At 39.0% G+C, this 16491-nt stretch overlaps 1 protein-coding gene across 1 annotated transcript in view; it reads right to left on the minus strand.

The window, feature by feature from the left end:
* Nucleotides 1–5624: 5624 nt before the first annotated feature.
* The window catches only part of LOC126424771 (ankyrin-1-like), a 63312-nt gene continuing 52445 nt past the window's right edge, over nt 5625–16491 (minus strand). Inside the window, exons 6-7 of the mRNA XM_050087523.1 lie at nt 11493–11959; nt 5625–10775 (exon numbers count right to left, since the gene is read on the minus strand). Of these exons, the coding sequence (XP_049943480.1) occupies nt 10549–10775; nt 11493–11959 (694 nt within the window). The 3' untranslated portion in view covers nt 5625–10548. The remainder of the gene's footprint in view (nt 10776–11492; nt 11960–16491) is intronic.

The raw sequence follows: 16491 nt of genomic DNA on the forward strand, positions 1-16491 counted from the left end.
ATGGCAGTTCCAATTTGGTCAGAGACTAGTACGTATAGTCTTTTGTACACGTGTCTCTGAGTATAGTTGCATTGGAGTAGTACTACTGTGGTCATTTCAATGTGCAGATTGAATCATCACTGGAAATAGTGATTCTGTTGTTGACTGTAGACATTTCCATCAGGTTTTATTCAGTTTCTGTAGGGCATCTGTGGAAGTTTATTTCATTTAAAGCATGTAATTTCAATGCTTGTGCATTTCTGCTGGTGTGCTAGGACGAGCTGTGTGGATTTCGATCCAAATGGGATTTTCAAATATGAAGCTGTATTATCGCAAATTAAGGTATTTGAATGAGGTTGGTATTTGGAGTCAGCATACATTCCGCCTTTGTATAGTTTTTGAAACTAGTAAACCCATACAGAATGCTCAAACAGGGAAGAGAAAGTTTCTGGATGTAGTGCGTTGCTCTGTATGGTTGTGGTACAACTCAAATGCTAAATTTGTTGGAGGGGCCCTAGATAAATAGGAATTGGTGATATGGCATAGGTAGCACACTGTGTCACAAGATGCAACTCTGAACCAAAGGAACAATTATCATGAATCACTGATAGTATTACATCCACTTCAGAGATGTATGGGGCAAGTGTCCATTAATCATGGTAATTGAGGGTGAGTGTGAAGGTAGCAATTTGTTTTTCTTTCAGTAAGCCAATTTAGTAGTAATATCTGGTGGAACACCAGTGCTTGTAAGCAGTGATGTACCGTATCAACATTCTTCCAACACAGTCATTATTTACTGGCATTGTGAGCAAGTACTCAATAACTGAACAGCTTCATTTGAACAAAATCTGTAATAATTACTCTACTGGATGGAGAATAAAATATTGTTGAGCAGTATGCACATTTACCTTTATTCTAAGGTATATCAAGAGAGTGAAGGTTTATGAAAGAGTGTGGCGGCACATCACTTTATTAGCTGACGTCACAACAGGAGATCAACCAAGCCTCTCTCCAGGCTACAGCAGAGAGTGACTAGGAACAAGGCTTTCATGTAAATTTAAGTATCAGAATGTTTTACAATATGGGTTGTCTTAGTAGAAGTTTTTCTTGTGTGATTATCCTGCAGTGTAGGAATTTACGTCACAGATTAAGTTGTGATAAATATTATTTTAATAGATGTTAACTACTAGTAGTATTAGTTTTAAGTGAGTTCTTAGTAAAGGGAGGCTACATTGGAGGAGAATTATAATATGCATGTTCACATTTGATTGTGGGACAGTTCTTATAAATAGATCAGAGTGTGAAGGCTTACTTGGAACAGCTTATTGGAAGACTAAAGAAAGGATAGGAGGAGTTAAAGGAAAGTCTAGAGGAGGATAAAAGGTATATAGAGATGATACATTCTGATTTTCATAGTAAACATGAAGATGTAAACAATAGAAAGTCTGCTGTTGAAGTAAAACCGGGTAAACTGGCGTCACTATCCGGTGAAATGGAAAAAGCCAAGAAGTCACAGAAAATGTTGGTCAGCTAATTGTTTAAGGACATCTCTGCTCAAGAGATAAGAGGAAGTCAAAGGGTTCAGACCCAAATTAATGAACTAGGAAATATTATGGGCTTTCAAATAGACAAGATCCAAAGGTTGGTTCTTGAGAAGTTGATGAACACTATTCACAGCCTAAATGTCATCACTTTTTAAGGTAACAGAAGTGTCTGTACAAGCAAACCTGGAATAAATAATGGAAGTTACATAACTTCAACTCCTTGCAGTAAGGTAAGTAGTTGTTGTCCTGAGAGTGGTGGACAGGCCCACTGATCGTACCAGTCGACATCAGACTGCTACATTCAAGAATGGCTGATGGGGTATTGTGGAGGAACTGAAGTTATTCTCCACGGTTTACACCCAGCAGTTCTTTGCACCCAATAAGTTTTCTAAAGTCTGTTCAAGGAGCTGTACTTTCCTTCTCAGGTAGCTATAAGAGTATGCGGTTCACTGTAAGTCATTTGGAGGAAGATAGTTTACAGTGGGCACTGTAAGTTTCGAACCAGTTTACCATTGTCCAAGATTTCTCTAGAGCATTTAAGGCCAAATGCTGGTCTGACAGTTCACAAAGAAAACTGAGATTAGAATTATTTGGGGCCCAGAGATAATATGTTAACTGGGGTGGTTTCAAGAATTTTGTTGAGTACCATTTTAACCAAGCTTTGTACGTGGATGAGCCCATACAGGAGTTACATGTAATTGAAGTGTTAATAACACATTTGCTTGATAAAGTGTGAGAACGTTTGGTGGGTGACAGGTGGACTCAAGCTCAACCTCTGTTATAACTGCCAGACCAGTTGGCTTATTTAAATAAAGATAAAGCAAAAATTAAGTAGTATATCTAACTGGGCAGAAGTAAATGGAAATGAAAACAGCTTTAGTAAAGGAAAAAGTAAGGGGGAAAGGAGGAACAAATTACCCACAATGGATATCAAAATCTGAGGTACTCAAAACAGAGAAATAGAAGAGGATGGAATGACTCGTCATATGATAATTACAATAATAATGATAATAGTAATAACAATCACAGAAACAATAATCATAATGGTAACCATCCTAATGGCAATAGTAGTAATACAAACTATAATAATCAGAAATGTGGTAGTCAAGTAAACTGTAAGTTGAAATGATTCATGTTGAATGTTACTTAAGTATCTTCTGCCTGGTCCATTGATGAATGAATGTGAAATTTTCATGCTTTACAAAATTTTATTCATATTAATTGACATCTGAACTGCACACACATCATGTAAACAAAACATAGACTTCACAGATCTCTTTCACTTCCAAACAGACTCCTTAGCAGACTCAACACCAACTAACTGACCCTGTCACAGCCTCGCTGCTTTCCCCTCTATAGAATTTTAACAATTGCTCACAAAATATTCCATTATTAATTTTGTATAATTTGAACATTTCAATTAAAATTTACAAAACGTAAAGAAACTGATGTTACAGCCGAATAAGGTATAAAATACAATATTTAAATAACAATCTTCTTTAGTAATATCTTTAGTTTTCCATAAGAAAATCATTCTGAACTTCAAAACAGTAAAAGAGACATTATTTTAACTAGTTATGTAATTAATTACAGTTTGGATTTGGTTACTAACATGTAATGGTATTACAAATCTTGTGCTTTATCCAACTGCATACAAGAAAATTACAAATCAAGCCTCAAATTCTAAAATTGTAAAACTGTGAGATGCAAACAATTGGAGAGCTAATTTGAAGTGTAATTACAAGGACTATTAATTGCAGAGGAAGACATAAAAATAAATAATGAATGAAAATGCATTGCTTGCTAATAACTTTCAAACTGTTTCTCAAGATAATGAGATTCTTTGTATTAAATTGTTACTCAATTGTAATTATGGTAATTAGACACCGGCCACCTATGCCAACACTTCCACAGTATTTTATTATCTGTTGCTTTTTATTTATTCCTTCAATTTGTTGATTAATCATTTAATTTAACATTGGTACGTAATTTTGTTAATGACAACAATTTCTTGATAATTATGTCAATATGTGTTTTTTCAGAACCATCTATTTGCTTTCACAATGAATATCAAGTATTATTAGTAAATTGGACAGAATGATATACATGTAGACACACGTACAAGTCCCTAGGAAGCACTAAATTGTCCAATAATTATCCGGATGCATATAAAAAAAGGTGGTATCAGACATTTCATATGACTTTTGGAGCAGGCTTGGTATCAGACATTTCATATGAATTTTGGGGACACTGTATTATTATAAAGTGATAATGTCATGATGAAAAACGTCATAGAGAATGTAAAAGCCATTCTTAAGCCTAGTGAATTGCAAATTTATAACGGTTTTAAAAATGCTTTCCTCAAATGTGAAGTTCATCAAGCTTTTGATAAGGGATTACTTATGGAAGCAGAAGGAAAGGAGATGAACATCTCAATACTGGTGATATAAGGGTGTATTGAGAATCAGATGGTGGAGTTTCATTTGGACACTGGAAGCCAAGTGAGCTTATTGTCAAAAGAAATATGGGAGAAGAATAGAAGGAATGTTAGATACCTAGCTTTCCCACTGACTAATACGCAGATGGTAGATTTAACTGACACTGACGGTAAAAAAGAAGGAGACGTTTCAAATTTCTGGGATAATGATACAACAGATAGTGCTGATTATAGCTGACATTAACGTTGTATATTGTTAGGTATGGACGACATTAACTTATCTATATTGTTAGGTATAGACTGAATAGTCAGCTATGTTGTATTACTGCACTTACCATGAGAGCATAACGCATGTACACATTATTGTGATCATCAGGTCTGTGTTATGTGGAATAAGGGACAATTAGAATCTGATTCTGATGAGAAGTTGAAAAGTAGGAAGGTAAAGTTAGATAGAAATATAGGCTTGATGGGTGAGGAAAACACACAAAGAGTAATTAGAATCGATACAAGTATCAGATTGGCAAGTTAGGTCAAAGAGAAATATAATAGGCCATCAGGATATGTTAATTGGAAAGAGATCAGCTGGTAAAGGTACTGAAATGAAATGAGAAATCTTTCAGTGATAAACCAGGGGTATGTTAAGGATATGTATCTGAACTTAAGATAAAGCTAGACAACAATTTTTGAAGACTCCCTACCTCATTGCTTCAGACGTATGTGAGCAGTAAGGAAAGAGATAAATCGGGTGGTTAGTTGGAAAATCCTATAAAGGTCTGATAGGAAATTTTGGTTAGGTTTCACAACGCCAAGTATTTAAGAACTGTACAGCTCACAAAGGACTACTGGCAAGTGCCATTTGCATATGTTTGATGGAAGGTGTTAACAGTTTATAAAGTTTTACCATTCATCCTTAATGTACCAGTGGCTGAATTTATTTGTGCACTTGATTTGATATTAGAGAACAAGTTATTAGAGAAGGTACTCATTTTTGTTGAGGATGTTATGATATTGGCAAAGAACTTGGAAGACCATATAACATTACTGGAAAAATTGTTGAGAATATTAAATGATCAGGGAATAACTATCAAGTTTTCAAAAACACATTTTGGATGGAGTGAAATAAACTTTCTGGCACACATAGTAAGCTAACAAGCTATTAATCCTAGACCAAAAAAGATAGAGGGAATTAGAAAATGTCCACCATCTAAGAATAAGATGCAGCTAAAATATTCCCCAGGTTTAGTAGCATTTCACTGAAGGGACATACCAAGTCAAGTCATGAACTGTTGAAACAAAATAAAGCTCATTTTTCATAGTGTGGAGTGTCAGGAACAGTGGGAAGCTGTAAAATGCAAGCTTAGCTATTCCAAGATTTTCAGACATCTGAATTCTGAGAAAAGGAAATCTGTATGCCCATTACTGCTTCTGAATATGTAACTGACTGTCCAGGAGTATGAGGAAGAAGGAGAGAAAAACTAACAACTTTAAGTTTTGGTAGCAGAATGAAAACTCCTGTGAGAGAAGCTATTCTACTGCTGAAAAGGAAACCTTGGTTGTAGTTGTTTTTTTTTTTTTTTTTTTTTTTTTTTTTTTTTTTTTTTTTTTTTTTTTTTTTTTTTTTTTTTTTTTACTACTTCATATCTAAGAATTCATCTACTGAGTAGAAGGAGTTGTCATTCAGAAATTCTTTTAATTTGCTTTTAAATGTGGTTGGCTATCTGTCAGACTTTTAATACTATTTGGCAAATGACCAAAGATTTTTGTGGCAGCATAATTCACCCCCTTTCTGTGCCAAAGTGAGATTTAATCCAGAACAATGAATGTCATCCTTTCTTCTAGTGTTGTAGCTATGCACTTCACTGTTATTTTTGAATTGGGATGGGTTATTAATGACAATCCATCCAAGATAACTTTGCTGTGTCATCCATATCATGAAAACCACTAACTGGTCACAAGTTTTGTTTCGTACTCCATACGATCCCATGTTCGATAATAATTATAAGTGTGGTACTGAGTCATATGCTTTATTGAGATAAAGAAATACTGCAACTCTCTGACAGCCTCGATCTGTTGACAGGTGAGAATGTGTGAGTCCGAGTTTACATGAATGATCCTTCCAAAATCAGCACTGTTCGACATCTAAGGTGTCATTCTGTTTATGCCATTCATTCATTGAGTATAACAAAGCATGCCAAGCTTATATTGATCTCAACTGCCATACTCCCATACCAGATTTTCCTTGCACATACAAGTCTGACAAATCTGCACCAAAAGAACTTTGAAATTGTTTTAAATGAAAACTCCTCATCAATGTTTTAGTCTGTGGCTGATTACACAGTACATGAATGCCATCATTTGTATGGCTGTATAGAGATGCTGAAGTATGAGAAGTTCATTATCTGCAGTCTTTATTGCTTACAGCTATGAAACTGGATACTTTGCTGACGCAAAGTATCCAATTTTTTCTCGCAAAATACAGACAGCAAATTTCAGTTAATTGATGAAACAGTAACTCACTCATTAGACATACAGTTAATAATGACTATTTATTTGATTTATGGACCAAAACAGTGAATTTTATTTCCTGTAGTTTCATGCATTTCATTACCTCCTCACTTGCACAATTTTGACTGATGTATATCCCATTTGGTGTGGAGAGTCATGAAATCTGTAGCGTTCTCTTGTGTTTACATCTGATGACCTGGCTCCTGCTTCAAGTGCAACTTTGTCTTTCAACAGTGTTAATCTGACTATGGATAGTAGACATGACAACAAAATCAGGACAGAAATATTATTTTTTGCATGTAGTGTCTTTTAATTCTGTTTTACTGCAAACAAAGTGGAACTATGGTGCATATTTCTGTGTAGACAGCTTGGCTAGCTCAAGACTTTGTAGCTGAATTTTCCAACTGTTGAGAAACATTACATAACATTGCTACTCTATTGCAATTTGTAAGACAGGTAACTTGCTAGTACCTCTTAGTTACCAGCAGTGCCCTCTTTGACAATTCTGACTTTTGATGATAACGTTTCATCATTCATTTTGACAAACTGCTAAGTTCTTTCTAGCTGCATTGCCATTTTTTTAAAAAAAATATTATAAGTGTAATTGCTTTATAATCCTTTGGAGTGGAGTACCATTCACATGTCATATGATGTGCTCAGTTTTCTACCTGGACTGTGTACACAAGTTCGCAAAGCAGTTTTACATTTCCTGCAAGCCACAGTTTGGAATTCCATAAAATCTGCATGCTGGCATCCCTTTTCAACCATAGGGGTTTTACATATTTATTATTTTTGACACTATTTATTTTTCTCACAAGTGCGTTGTCATATATGTCTTACAATTACGTTACATCAAGTACTATAGTATATTTCGTTTTTTATACAAAAAAGTTTATGTAACATATTTTAATATAATGTAGGTTTTAAGTAAAAACAAGAAACATAATAGAAATAAAATACATAAGAATAGAAGGCATAATAAAAACAAAAGGCATGTTAAAAACAAAAGAAATAATTGAGTGAAATATATATTTGTTTGTGGATTGTTAGAATTTTCACAGTAAGTATCGAGGGTGATTTTCTTTATCGTTATACATATATTTTGGTAATCTGTTGTATATATCAGATTCTGACTGTAGTTGCTTTACAAATTTTTTTTTTTAGTAGTGTACATTTATAGGCGGTGTTGTGTCTCTTCTTTGGGTATTTTCAATTTTGGTTGACCTTTTTATTTGTTAACTGATCCTGAGAGGGGGTGATCGGTTTTGTCAGGTGTTTGGTGTTGTGTAGATTGTTTGTTTCTTGTGTTGGTGTATTTTGTGTGTGTGTGTTTAATCCGTTATTCTTTCATCAAGGTGAGTTGGTGTTGTTGTGTTTTCATTTAGGGGCTGCAGGATTGGGATGAGGTCAGGGAATGTTTTGGCTATGTTTTGGGCTATTGTGTGTGAGGGTGGTATGTATTTGTACTTAGGTTCTCTGTTTTCCCTTCCATTTATGGTGATAATATTCTCCATGTCTGTCCTGGTGTGGAGTATGTGTTTTCCGTACCTCACCCTGAGTTTAGCCATTCTGGTTTGTAGTGGTTCTATGCCTGAGATTGTGTACACTTCATTGCTGGGGGTTGTGGGAGGTAGCTGGGTGATGCTGCGTATAAGTCTTCTTTCTTTTTTATAGAGTTTTTCCACTATGTGGGCATGTGTTCTCCCAAGTGGGGAGACTGCATACTCCAATATTGGTCTTATGAACGTTTTATACGTATGTAGGGCTGTTTCATCGCTGCAGCCATGGAAGTACCCTTGCACCTGTCTCATTAAATCTCGTCTTAGTCATGTTTTGTTTAGTAGGTGATTCAGGTGTATTTTCTCATTAAGGTGTCAATCTAGGTGTACTCCAAGGTATCTGGCTGAGTTGTTCAATGTAAGGGGCATGTTCAATAGTGATAGCTGGACGTCGTTGTCGTCTTGCTGTCATTATTTGATCAAATGTCTGTGTTTGAAGAGAACTGTTTGTGTTTTGTTGGGGTTGGGGCCATTTGGTCAGCCATTGCTCTAGTCTTGTGAGGTAGTTGTTCGTCTTTTGTTGTACGGTGCTTGTTTTCAGTTCTGTGCACCAGTAGGCTGTATTATCTGCATACAGACCTATGGTTTCTGTACATGTCCTAACTATGGGGATGTCAGCGGTATAGAGTGTATACAGTAAGAGGGATAGTATTCCTCCTTGAGGTACCACTGCTTGTGGTGTGAAAGCTCCGAATTTTCCTGTTCCTACATGTCTGATGCAGGTTCTGTCAATTAGGTAGGCTTTTATTATTCTTATCATTTTTGTTGGGAGCCCTACTTCAGATAGTTTATATAGCAGGCCGTTGTGCCACAGTTTGTCAAAGGCATGCTTGATGTCCAGAAGGTCAGAGAGTTTACAGTGTCCTTTGTTGAAGTCTTTTGCTATGCTGATAGTCAGTTTCAAAAGGGAGTCGTTGGTCAAGTGCTTCTGCCGAAAACCTGCCAGTATTGGGGGGATTAATCCTTTGTCGTCTGTGTATTTTCGTATCCTGTCCGTCAATATGTGATCGTATGACTTTCCTATTATGTCAAGTAGTGATATTGGTCTATACGAATGAGGGTCAGTCCTGGGTTTGTCGGGTTTGGAGATCATGATGGTTCTACTGGTTTTCCAATTTGTCGGTAGTATTTTGTGATTCATGTAGAAGTTGTAGATGAGGGATAGTATAGGGATAAGGATACGTGATGGCACTTTTTGGGGGTGGAGTCATTGGACACCGTTTTCTCCAGGGGCAGAGTTTCCTCCTGTGTAGATTGCATCTTCTATTTCGGTCTCTGTTATGTCTCTAGTGAGGGCTGGTTGTTTTTATGTGTCGCTCATGGGGGTTGCTAGTATTTGTGGCAGTTGGGATTCCACATGTTGTCTAAATTGTTTGTCAAATTTGTCGTCAGCTGGGAATGAATAAACTTCTTGTAACACCTGTTTAAATGCTTCAGCCTGTTCTTTGTGGTCGGTCATTGGTTCCTTGTTTACCCACAGGCTGGATTGAGTCGTCTTTCGTTGTACTGTTAATGTTTTGAATTATGTTCCAGAATTTTCTGCCCTCTCTGTAATTTAGCTGAGCACATGTGTCGTCCCACTGTTTTTGTCTGTGTGTTGAAGTGATACTCTTGACCCTGGCATTTAATCTCTTCCACTGTCATTTCAGGTGTGGTTTGTCTCCTCATCATTTGTCTTTGTAGTTGTTTTTTCTGTGGGATAAGGTTTAATGCGTCTGGGGGGATGTGGGGTTTCCAGTTCTCTATTGTTTTTGTGGGTATTGCTTCTGTTATGGCTGTTTGGAGGGCCGATTCAAGTTTGTTGGCAACATGTTGTAGCTCGTCTGGGTCTGTGATGCTGATGGGGGCAGTTAGTTCTTCTGTTAGCATGTTTTGATATTTGTCCAGTACACATTTATGGTTCTGTTAGTCGGGTGAGTGGGAGGGGGTTGTGTTGCTGTTGTTGAGAGTATGATGGGGAGATGGTCACTCATGATGGAGTCTACTTTTGTTTCTGTTAAGGTGTCGTCGAGGTATTCCCGCGTGGAATGTTTCCCTCTATTATGTATATATAATGCACTTTTCTTCCCTGAGGCTGCATTGTGAGAGGCTGTGTTGCCCCCCACACCTAGAGCATTTAGCTTGTTGTGCACATTTTGTGATGAGGTGCTCAAAGGATAAACATCAGCCACATTGTGCTGATTGGGAAGGAGGTCACTTGGTCCGTCCTTTTAAACCTGTGGACCGCACCACTGCACTTGCGGCCACAGATACAAGCACCAGAGACGTTTATCAGTGGCACAGAGGTATCACATATGCATGGAATTAGATCTATGGCTGCGCAATCGATCCACATGGTGACACTGATGTGTCACTGCGAGCTGCACTGTCGTGACATCTTTGTGAGTTTATTACAGAAAATGCCAGATTCCATGATTTATATAGGCTGAAGCCGCTATCTCTATTAATTAAATTCATCGTCAACCGAACCTAAAGATGGCTGGATGGTATTCAGCCGAAATATTAGAAAAAGAAGTCGCACTTATGCAGTTGCATGCCTGAAATTTTTTGGAACAGTCTTTGCACCGCGAAGAGGTGAAGATTCACACAGTTTGGTAGTGTGACTTCTGCGAAAATGAGGGCACTGTCGGCAGTAGCGCCTGTCCAACCAGAGTTGTTGCATGATGGTTGTGTGGTGGCCCCTGCAGACGCTCTGCAAACATGACGCCGAGCTCAGGGAAAGACAGTGAAGATGGACAGAGGGACAGTCTGAAAAGAGCATAAATTTTCTGTAGCACCCTGTAGTGTGAGAGTGTAGATCCGTGTTACCCAATACATGGTAATACGTCTTATAACTCCTACACTGCAGTTGTATGTGTCGTGTATGATTAGAAGTTGTAGAGTTACTTTTACTTAAATTAAAATGACAATACTATTTCAGATGATAAATACAAAACATCACTTTAATATTGCTAGCAATGTCACATTGTAATTAAACACACTAGCTTTTGAGCCATGTGTTCTGCAGACACACGAGTAAATACAGTTTCACATCAGGCCAAATATGGTGTGAGTATTGCTAACAATGCCACATTGTGACTATATTCACAAATTATTGCACCATCTTCATGGCAGACATGGAAATAAATTTGACCTCATGTTTGAAGATGCTCTCTCACTATACAGATTATACGCCAGTAATATGGGTATGATGAAATTTAAGATTGTTTCATGCAGTAATGAACATGCTCCTATTGAGTACTTTTCAGTAACTGAATATTGTAGATACCTGGTATTTATTAGTAACAGAGTATTTTTGATTTCTGTAGACATCTGTATTATTGCTCTTGTTATGACGTTCATGTACTTTGTAAATATGAGTACAAAAATGACTACAGGAGTAACTCTTTTGTGTTCTTTATTTTAACAATAACGGGAATTCACCCTTTTAATCGTACTCCACAGACTAGCCTCATCTTAGCATACCCGTCAGCTGGTGGTGGTTGTACTGCCTGGCGACGTCCAGTGGGGTTCTACCCCAGTCATCTGTGGCCCTCCTGTTAGCTCCTGCCTCTAGCAGTGTTGTCGCCACCTCTGCGTGGCCGTAGTATGCCGCATCGTGCAGCGGCGTCCACCCGTCATCATCCCTGACGTTGGGGTCGGCAGAGGACGCCACCAGCACCTCCACCACAGCTGTGTGGCCACTCTGTGCGGCGTAGTGGAGAGGCGTCTTCTGCCAGTAGTTCCTGGCATTCACCACTGCACCAGCCTCCACCAGACTCCTCACTGCCTCTGTGTGTCCCCTGTTTGCTGCCCAGTGCAGGGCAGTGCTCCTGATATTGTCCCCCATCGCCACGTCTGTACCAACGGCGAGTAGCTCCTCCAGCTCTTCCACTGTCCCCTGCTTAGCTGCCTCTATCAACCTCCTGCCCTTCTCCTCTGCAGAAAGACTCCTGCACAAAACAGAGACATTCTCACAATTTTTCTCCAAACACATACACTTTATGAAAGAAGCGATATCAGAAGCAGAACTCCGACCTCTGGAAACAATATTACTGAATCTACCGTTCTCTCTCTTCTACGGTACAGAATAATGGAAAGCCTCAGCACATTAAGGAACAGATTGACAGTGGTATCGTACTTTCAAAGTCTTCATTCACTCGCCACTATAATTCCTACATTCCACCTGTAAAACGAGTCACCACATTTTGTCACACTGATTCATGACGGTGGCTTTCTTTAAGCTCAGCATAAAGCTGTTAAGCATGAAATGATAAGCTGTCAACAGGCGTTGATGTACATCAACGGGAACAGTTGAAAATGTGTGCCCCAACCAGGACTCGAACCCAGATCTCCTGCTTACATAGCAGACGCTCTATCCATCTGAGTCACCGAGGGCACAGAGGACAGTGCGACTGCAGGGATTTATCCCTTGCACACTCCCTGTGAGACTCACATTCCCAACTTAATGTCCACACACTGCATTCATAGTGCCCCTTACACTCATTACTCAGAGCAGACAATCTTACCGAGTCCTGTAAGAGTTCAGGCAATGCGTGTGCATCCAGCACAGAAGAAGGTCAATGGCTGGTTAGCCTTAACTGTATGAAGATGGTATCTGTTCCTTTGGACATGTGTGTGGATATTAAGTTGGGAATGTGGGTCTCACAGGGAGCATGCAAGGGATAAATCCCTGCAGTCGCACTATCCTCTGTGCCCTCGGTGGCTCAGATGGATAGAGCATCTGCCATGTAAGCAGCAGATCCCGGGTTCGAGTCCCTATCGGGGCACACATTAAAACTTCCTGACAGATTAAAACTGTGTGCCGGACCGAGACTCGAACTCAGGACCTTTGCCTTTCGCGGGCAAGTGCTCTACTAACTGAGCTACCCAAGCATGACTCTAGCCCCGTTCTCACAGCTTTACTTCTGCCAGTATCTCATCTTCTACCTTCCAAACTTTACAGAAGCACACATTTTCAACTGCCCCTGTTGATGTACATCAACTCCTGTCAACAGGTTAGGGTCTTGATTTAATTATCATTTCATTCTAAGAGAGCTGCATGGTCACTGATGGTATCTGTTCTTTCGGGCATGTCCAAAAGAACAGATACCATCTTCATATAACTGTTAAGCAGTCGTAGCCCTCCACTAAAAGAGATATCACATGCAGTCACTAGTAGCCTTCTGACAGTTGCAAATGCAACACAAAAAACTGATTACATCTCCAGGTACTTAAAGAATATCTACTTAGAGAAGGCAGAAAAAAATTTTGTACTGTTAATCGCAAATCTCTGGCAGCATCCTAATCAAATAGAGGAAGGTACTCTTCACTCGGAAGCCATTAAGTCAAAATATTTCATGAATAGCAATGACGCTACATCGACTCTCCTATCCTTCTACACTAATGCATGCTCATCCACAAGTGCTCACCTTTACAGATAAATGTGCTTGCATCGCACATGCAATCAGTTGCACATACACACTTACTTCGAACCAAAATTCTTGTGGCTGCAACATGTTTGAGGGCAATGGTAAAACGTGCAGAATACGAGAGTAAACTAAAGTCTGATGCACTTTTCTAGATTAACGGGGGCGTCAAATTGCTACAGCATGGTACTGTTGTAACAAGACTCCCTTAAATTGAATATTATTGTGCCATATCCTGACAAAATGTTCTTGTGTCTTTCCCTTTCAGTGAAGCAACTGTAACTGACGTTTCTCAGATGGAAATGCCGTGTGGCTAGGGCCTTTCGTCGGGTAGACCCTTCGCCTGGTGCAAGTCTATCGAGTTGACGCCACTTCGGTGACTTGCGTGTCGATGGGGATGAAATGATGATGATAAGGACAACACAACACTCAGTCCCTGAGTAGAGAAAATCTCTGACCCAGCCGGGAATCGAACCCGGGCCGTTAGGTATGACATTCCGTCGCACTGACCACTCAGCTACCAGGGACGGATGTTTCATAGATTAATGTGCTATACCTGTGGCACATTCCTCAGTTAGAAGAAGCTAAACCACAGAACTTTATTTAGCAGCAAGATGATGTGCCCCCTCACTGGTATCTACCCACATCTCTATCTATATAGTTACTCTGCAATAATTCACAATTAAGCGCCTGACAGAAGGTTCATCAAACCACATTCGATCTGTTTCTCTCCTGTTACACTCTGGAATAGCGCGTGGGGGAAACAAGCAATTTAATCTTTTTGTGCGAGCTCTAATCTCTTTTGTTGTATTATGATGATCATTTCTTCCTATGTAGGTGGACACCAGTAAAATACTTCCCCACTCTGGGGAGAAAGTTTGTGATTAAAGTTATATGAGGAATTCCTGCTGCAACGAAAAATGACTTCGTTTTAATGGTTGCCAACACACCTCATTTATCATATCCATGGGACTCTATCTCCTATTTCGCAATGATACAAAATGAGCTCCACTTGTTTGAGCTTTTTCGATGTCCTCCATTAATGCTATGTGATGCAGATCCCACATTGCCCAACAGTACTCCAGAAGAAGGTGGACAAGCAAAGAGTAAGAAAACTTTTTCGCAGACTTGTTATCTTCCTGAGGTGTTCTACCAATAAATCAGAGTCTTTGGCTTACCTTCTCCACAACAATATCTGTGTGATCTTTCCATTTTAAGTTACTTGTGCCAGCCGGAGTGGCCGTGCGGTTCTAGGTGGTACAGTCTGGAACCGCATGACCGCTACAGTCACAGGTTCGAATCCTGCATCGGGCATGGATGTATGTGATGTCCTTAGGTTAGTTAGGTTTAAGTAGTTCTAAGTTCTAGGGGACTGATAACCACAGCAGTTAAGTCCCATAGTGCTCAGAGCCATTTAAGTTACTTGTAACTGTAGTCCTTAAGTATCTAGTTGATTTTACAGCCTTTACATTTGTGTGATTTACTGTGTAACCATAATTTAGCAGATTCCCCTTAGTGCTTATGTGGATGACTTAACACTTTTCATTAGAGTCAATGCCAATTGTCGCATCATACAGATGCCTTGACAAAATCATTTAACGATTGGTGTTGATCATCCGATGGCTTTTCAAGATGGTAAGTGATGGCATTATCTCCAAACACTCTAAGAGACCTGCTCAGATTGCCTCCAAAATCGTTTATGTAGATCAGGAGCAGTAGAGGGCCTATTGTACTTCCTCGGGGAACGCCAGGTATTACTTCTGTTTTACTCTACGACTTTCCGACAACTGCTGTGAACTGTGACCTTTCTGATAGGAACTCACCAATTCAGTCGCACAACTGAAACGATACTTCATAAGCACGCTATTTTGTTAGAAGTTGCTAGTAAGGAATGGAATCAAAAGCCTTCTGGAAATTTAAAAATATTGGATATCCTCTATTGATAGGACTTATTACTTCAAGAGAATAATGACTTGCTTGTGTTTCACAAGACAGATATTTTCTGAAACCGAGTTGGTTTTTTGTCAATAACTCATTTTCTTTGAGTTAACTCATAATGTTCGAAAACCATATATGTTCAAAAATCCTTCAGAAATCCATGTTAGCGTATCAGCCTGTAATTCAGTGGATTACTTCTATTTCCTTTCTTGGGTATTGGCGTGAATTTTGCAACTTTACAGTTTTTAGGTGTAGATCTTTCGAAGAGAGAGTGGTTGCACATGATTGCTAAGTATGAAGCTGTTGTGTAAGCATACTCTGAAAGGAACCTCACTGGCATACAGTCTGAACCAGAGGCTTTGCCTTCATTATGTGATTTAAGCTGCTTTGCTACACCGAGGCTATCTCCTCCTAAGTTACTCGCTTCAGTAGGTAGTGTTATTTCAGAATCTGGACTATTTCTTTCGACTTCTTTGGTGAAGCAATTTTGGAAACCCTGTTAAGTAACTATAGTTTACTGGCACTGTCATCAGTAGCTTCACACAGTGAAGGTGTTTGTTGCGTCTTGTCGCTATTGTACTTTTACATACAAACAAAATCTCTTTCAGATTTCTCCCACATTTAGAGACAGGATCTCGTGGAAACAGTTAAAAGCATCTCACACTGAAGTTTGCATTAAATTTAGAGCTTTTGTAAGTCTTCGGCAATCTTGGGTATTTTGCGTGCTTATAAATTTAGCGTGCATTCCCCGGTGCTTCTGTGACAGTGTTCTGACTTGTTTTATTCGCCATGGCGCACTGCTGTCTATACTGCTTCTTTGATTTTTATTTCACATCTGGTCTACGTTTACACAGGAGGGACTATCTCTTAGGAAGGTGCCAAGCGAATTTTTATCTGCTATTTCTTAATAGATGTATTTTGCGTTATTTTGGTAGGTTGGGGTGTCACGGTTTTCAGTCTCTTTTTAACTTCGATACCGTCACCAATCACTGTTTTATTCATGATGCTCCCTATTTGCTCAGGATGTTTGTTGCTAAGAGGTCAAGTATGTTTTCACAGCCATTAAAGTTTCGAATGGGGTCTTGAACTAATTGTTCAAAATAATTTTCTGAGAAGGC

This window comes from Schistocerca serialis, chromosome 10, assembly GCF_023864345.2.
Source record: "Schistocerca serialis cubense isolate TAMUIC-IGC-003099 chromosome 10, iqSchSeri2.2, whole genome shotgun sequence".
In the NCBI taxonomy this organism is placed as follows: Eukaryota; Metazoa; Arthropoda; class Insecta; order Orthoptera; family Acrididae; genus Schistocerca; species Schistocerca serialis.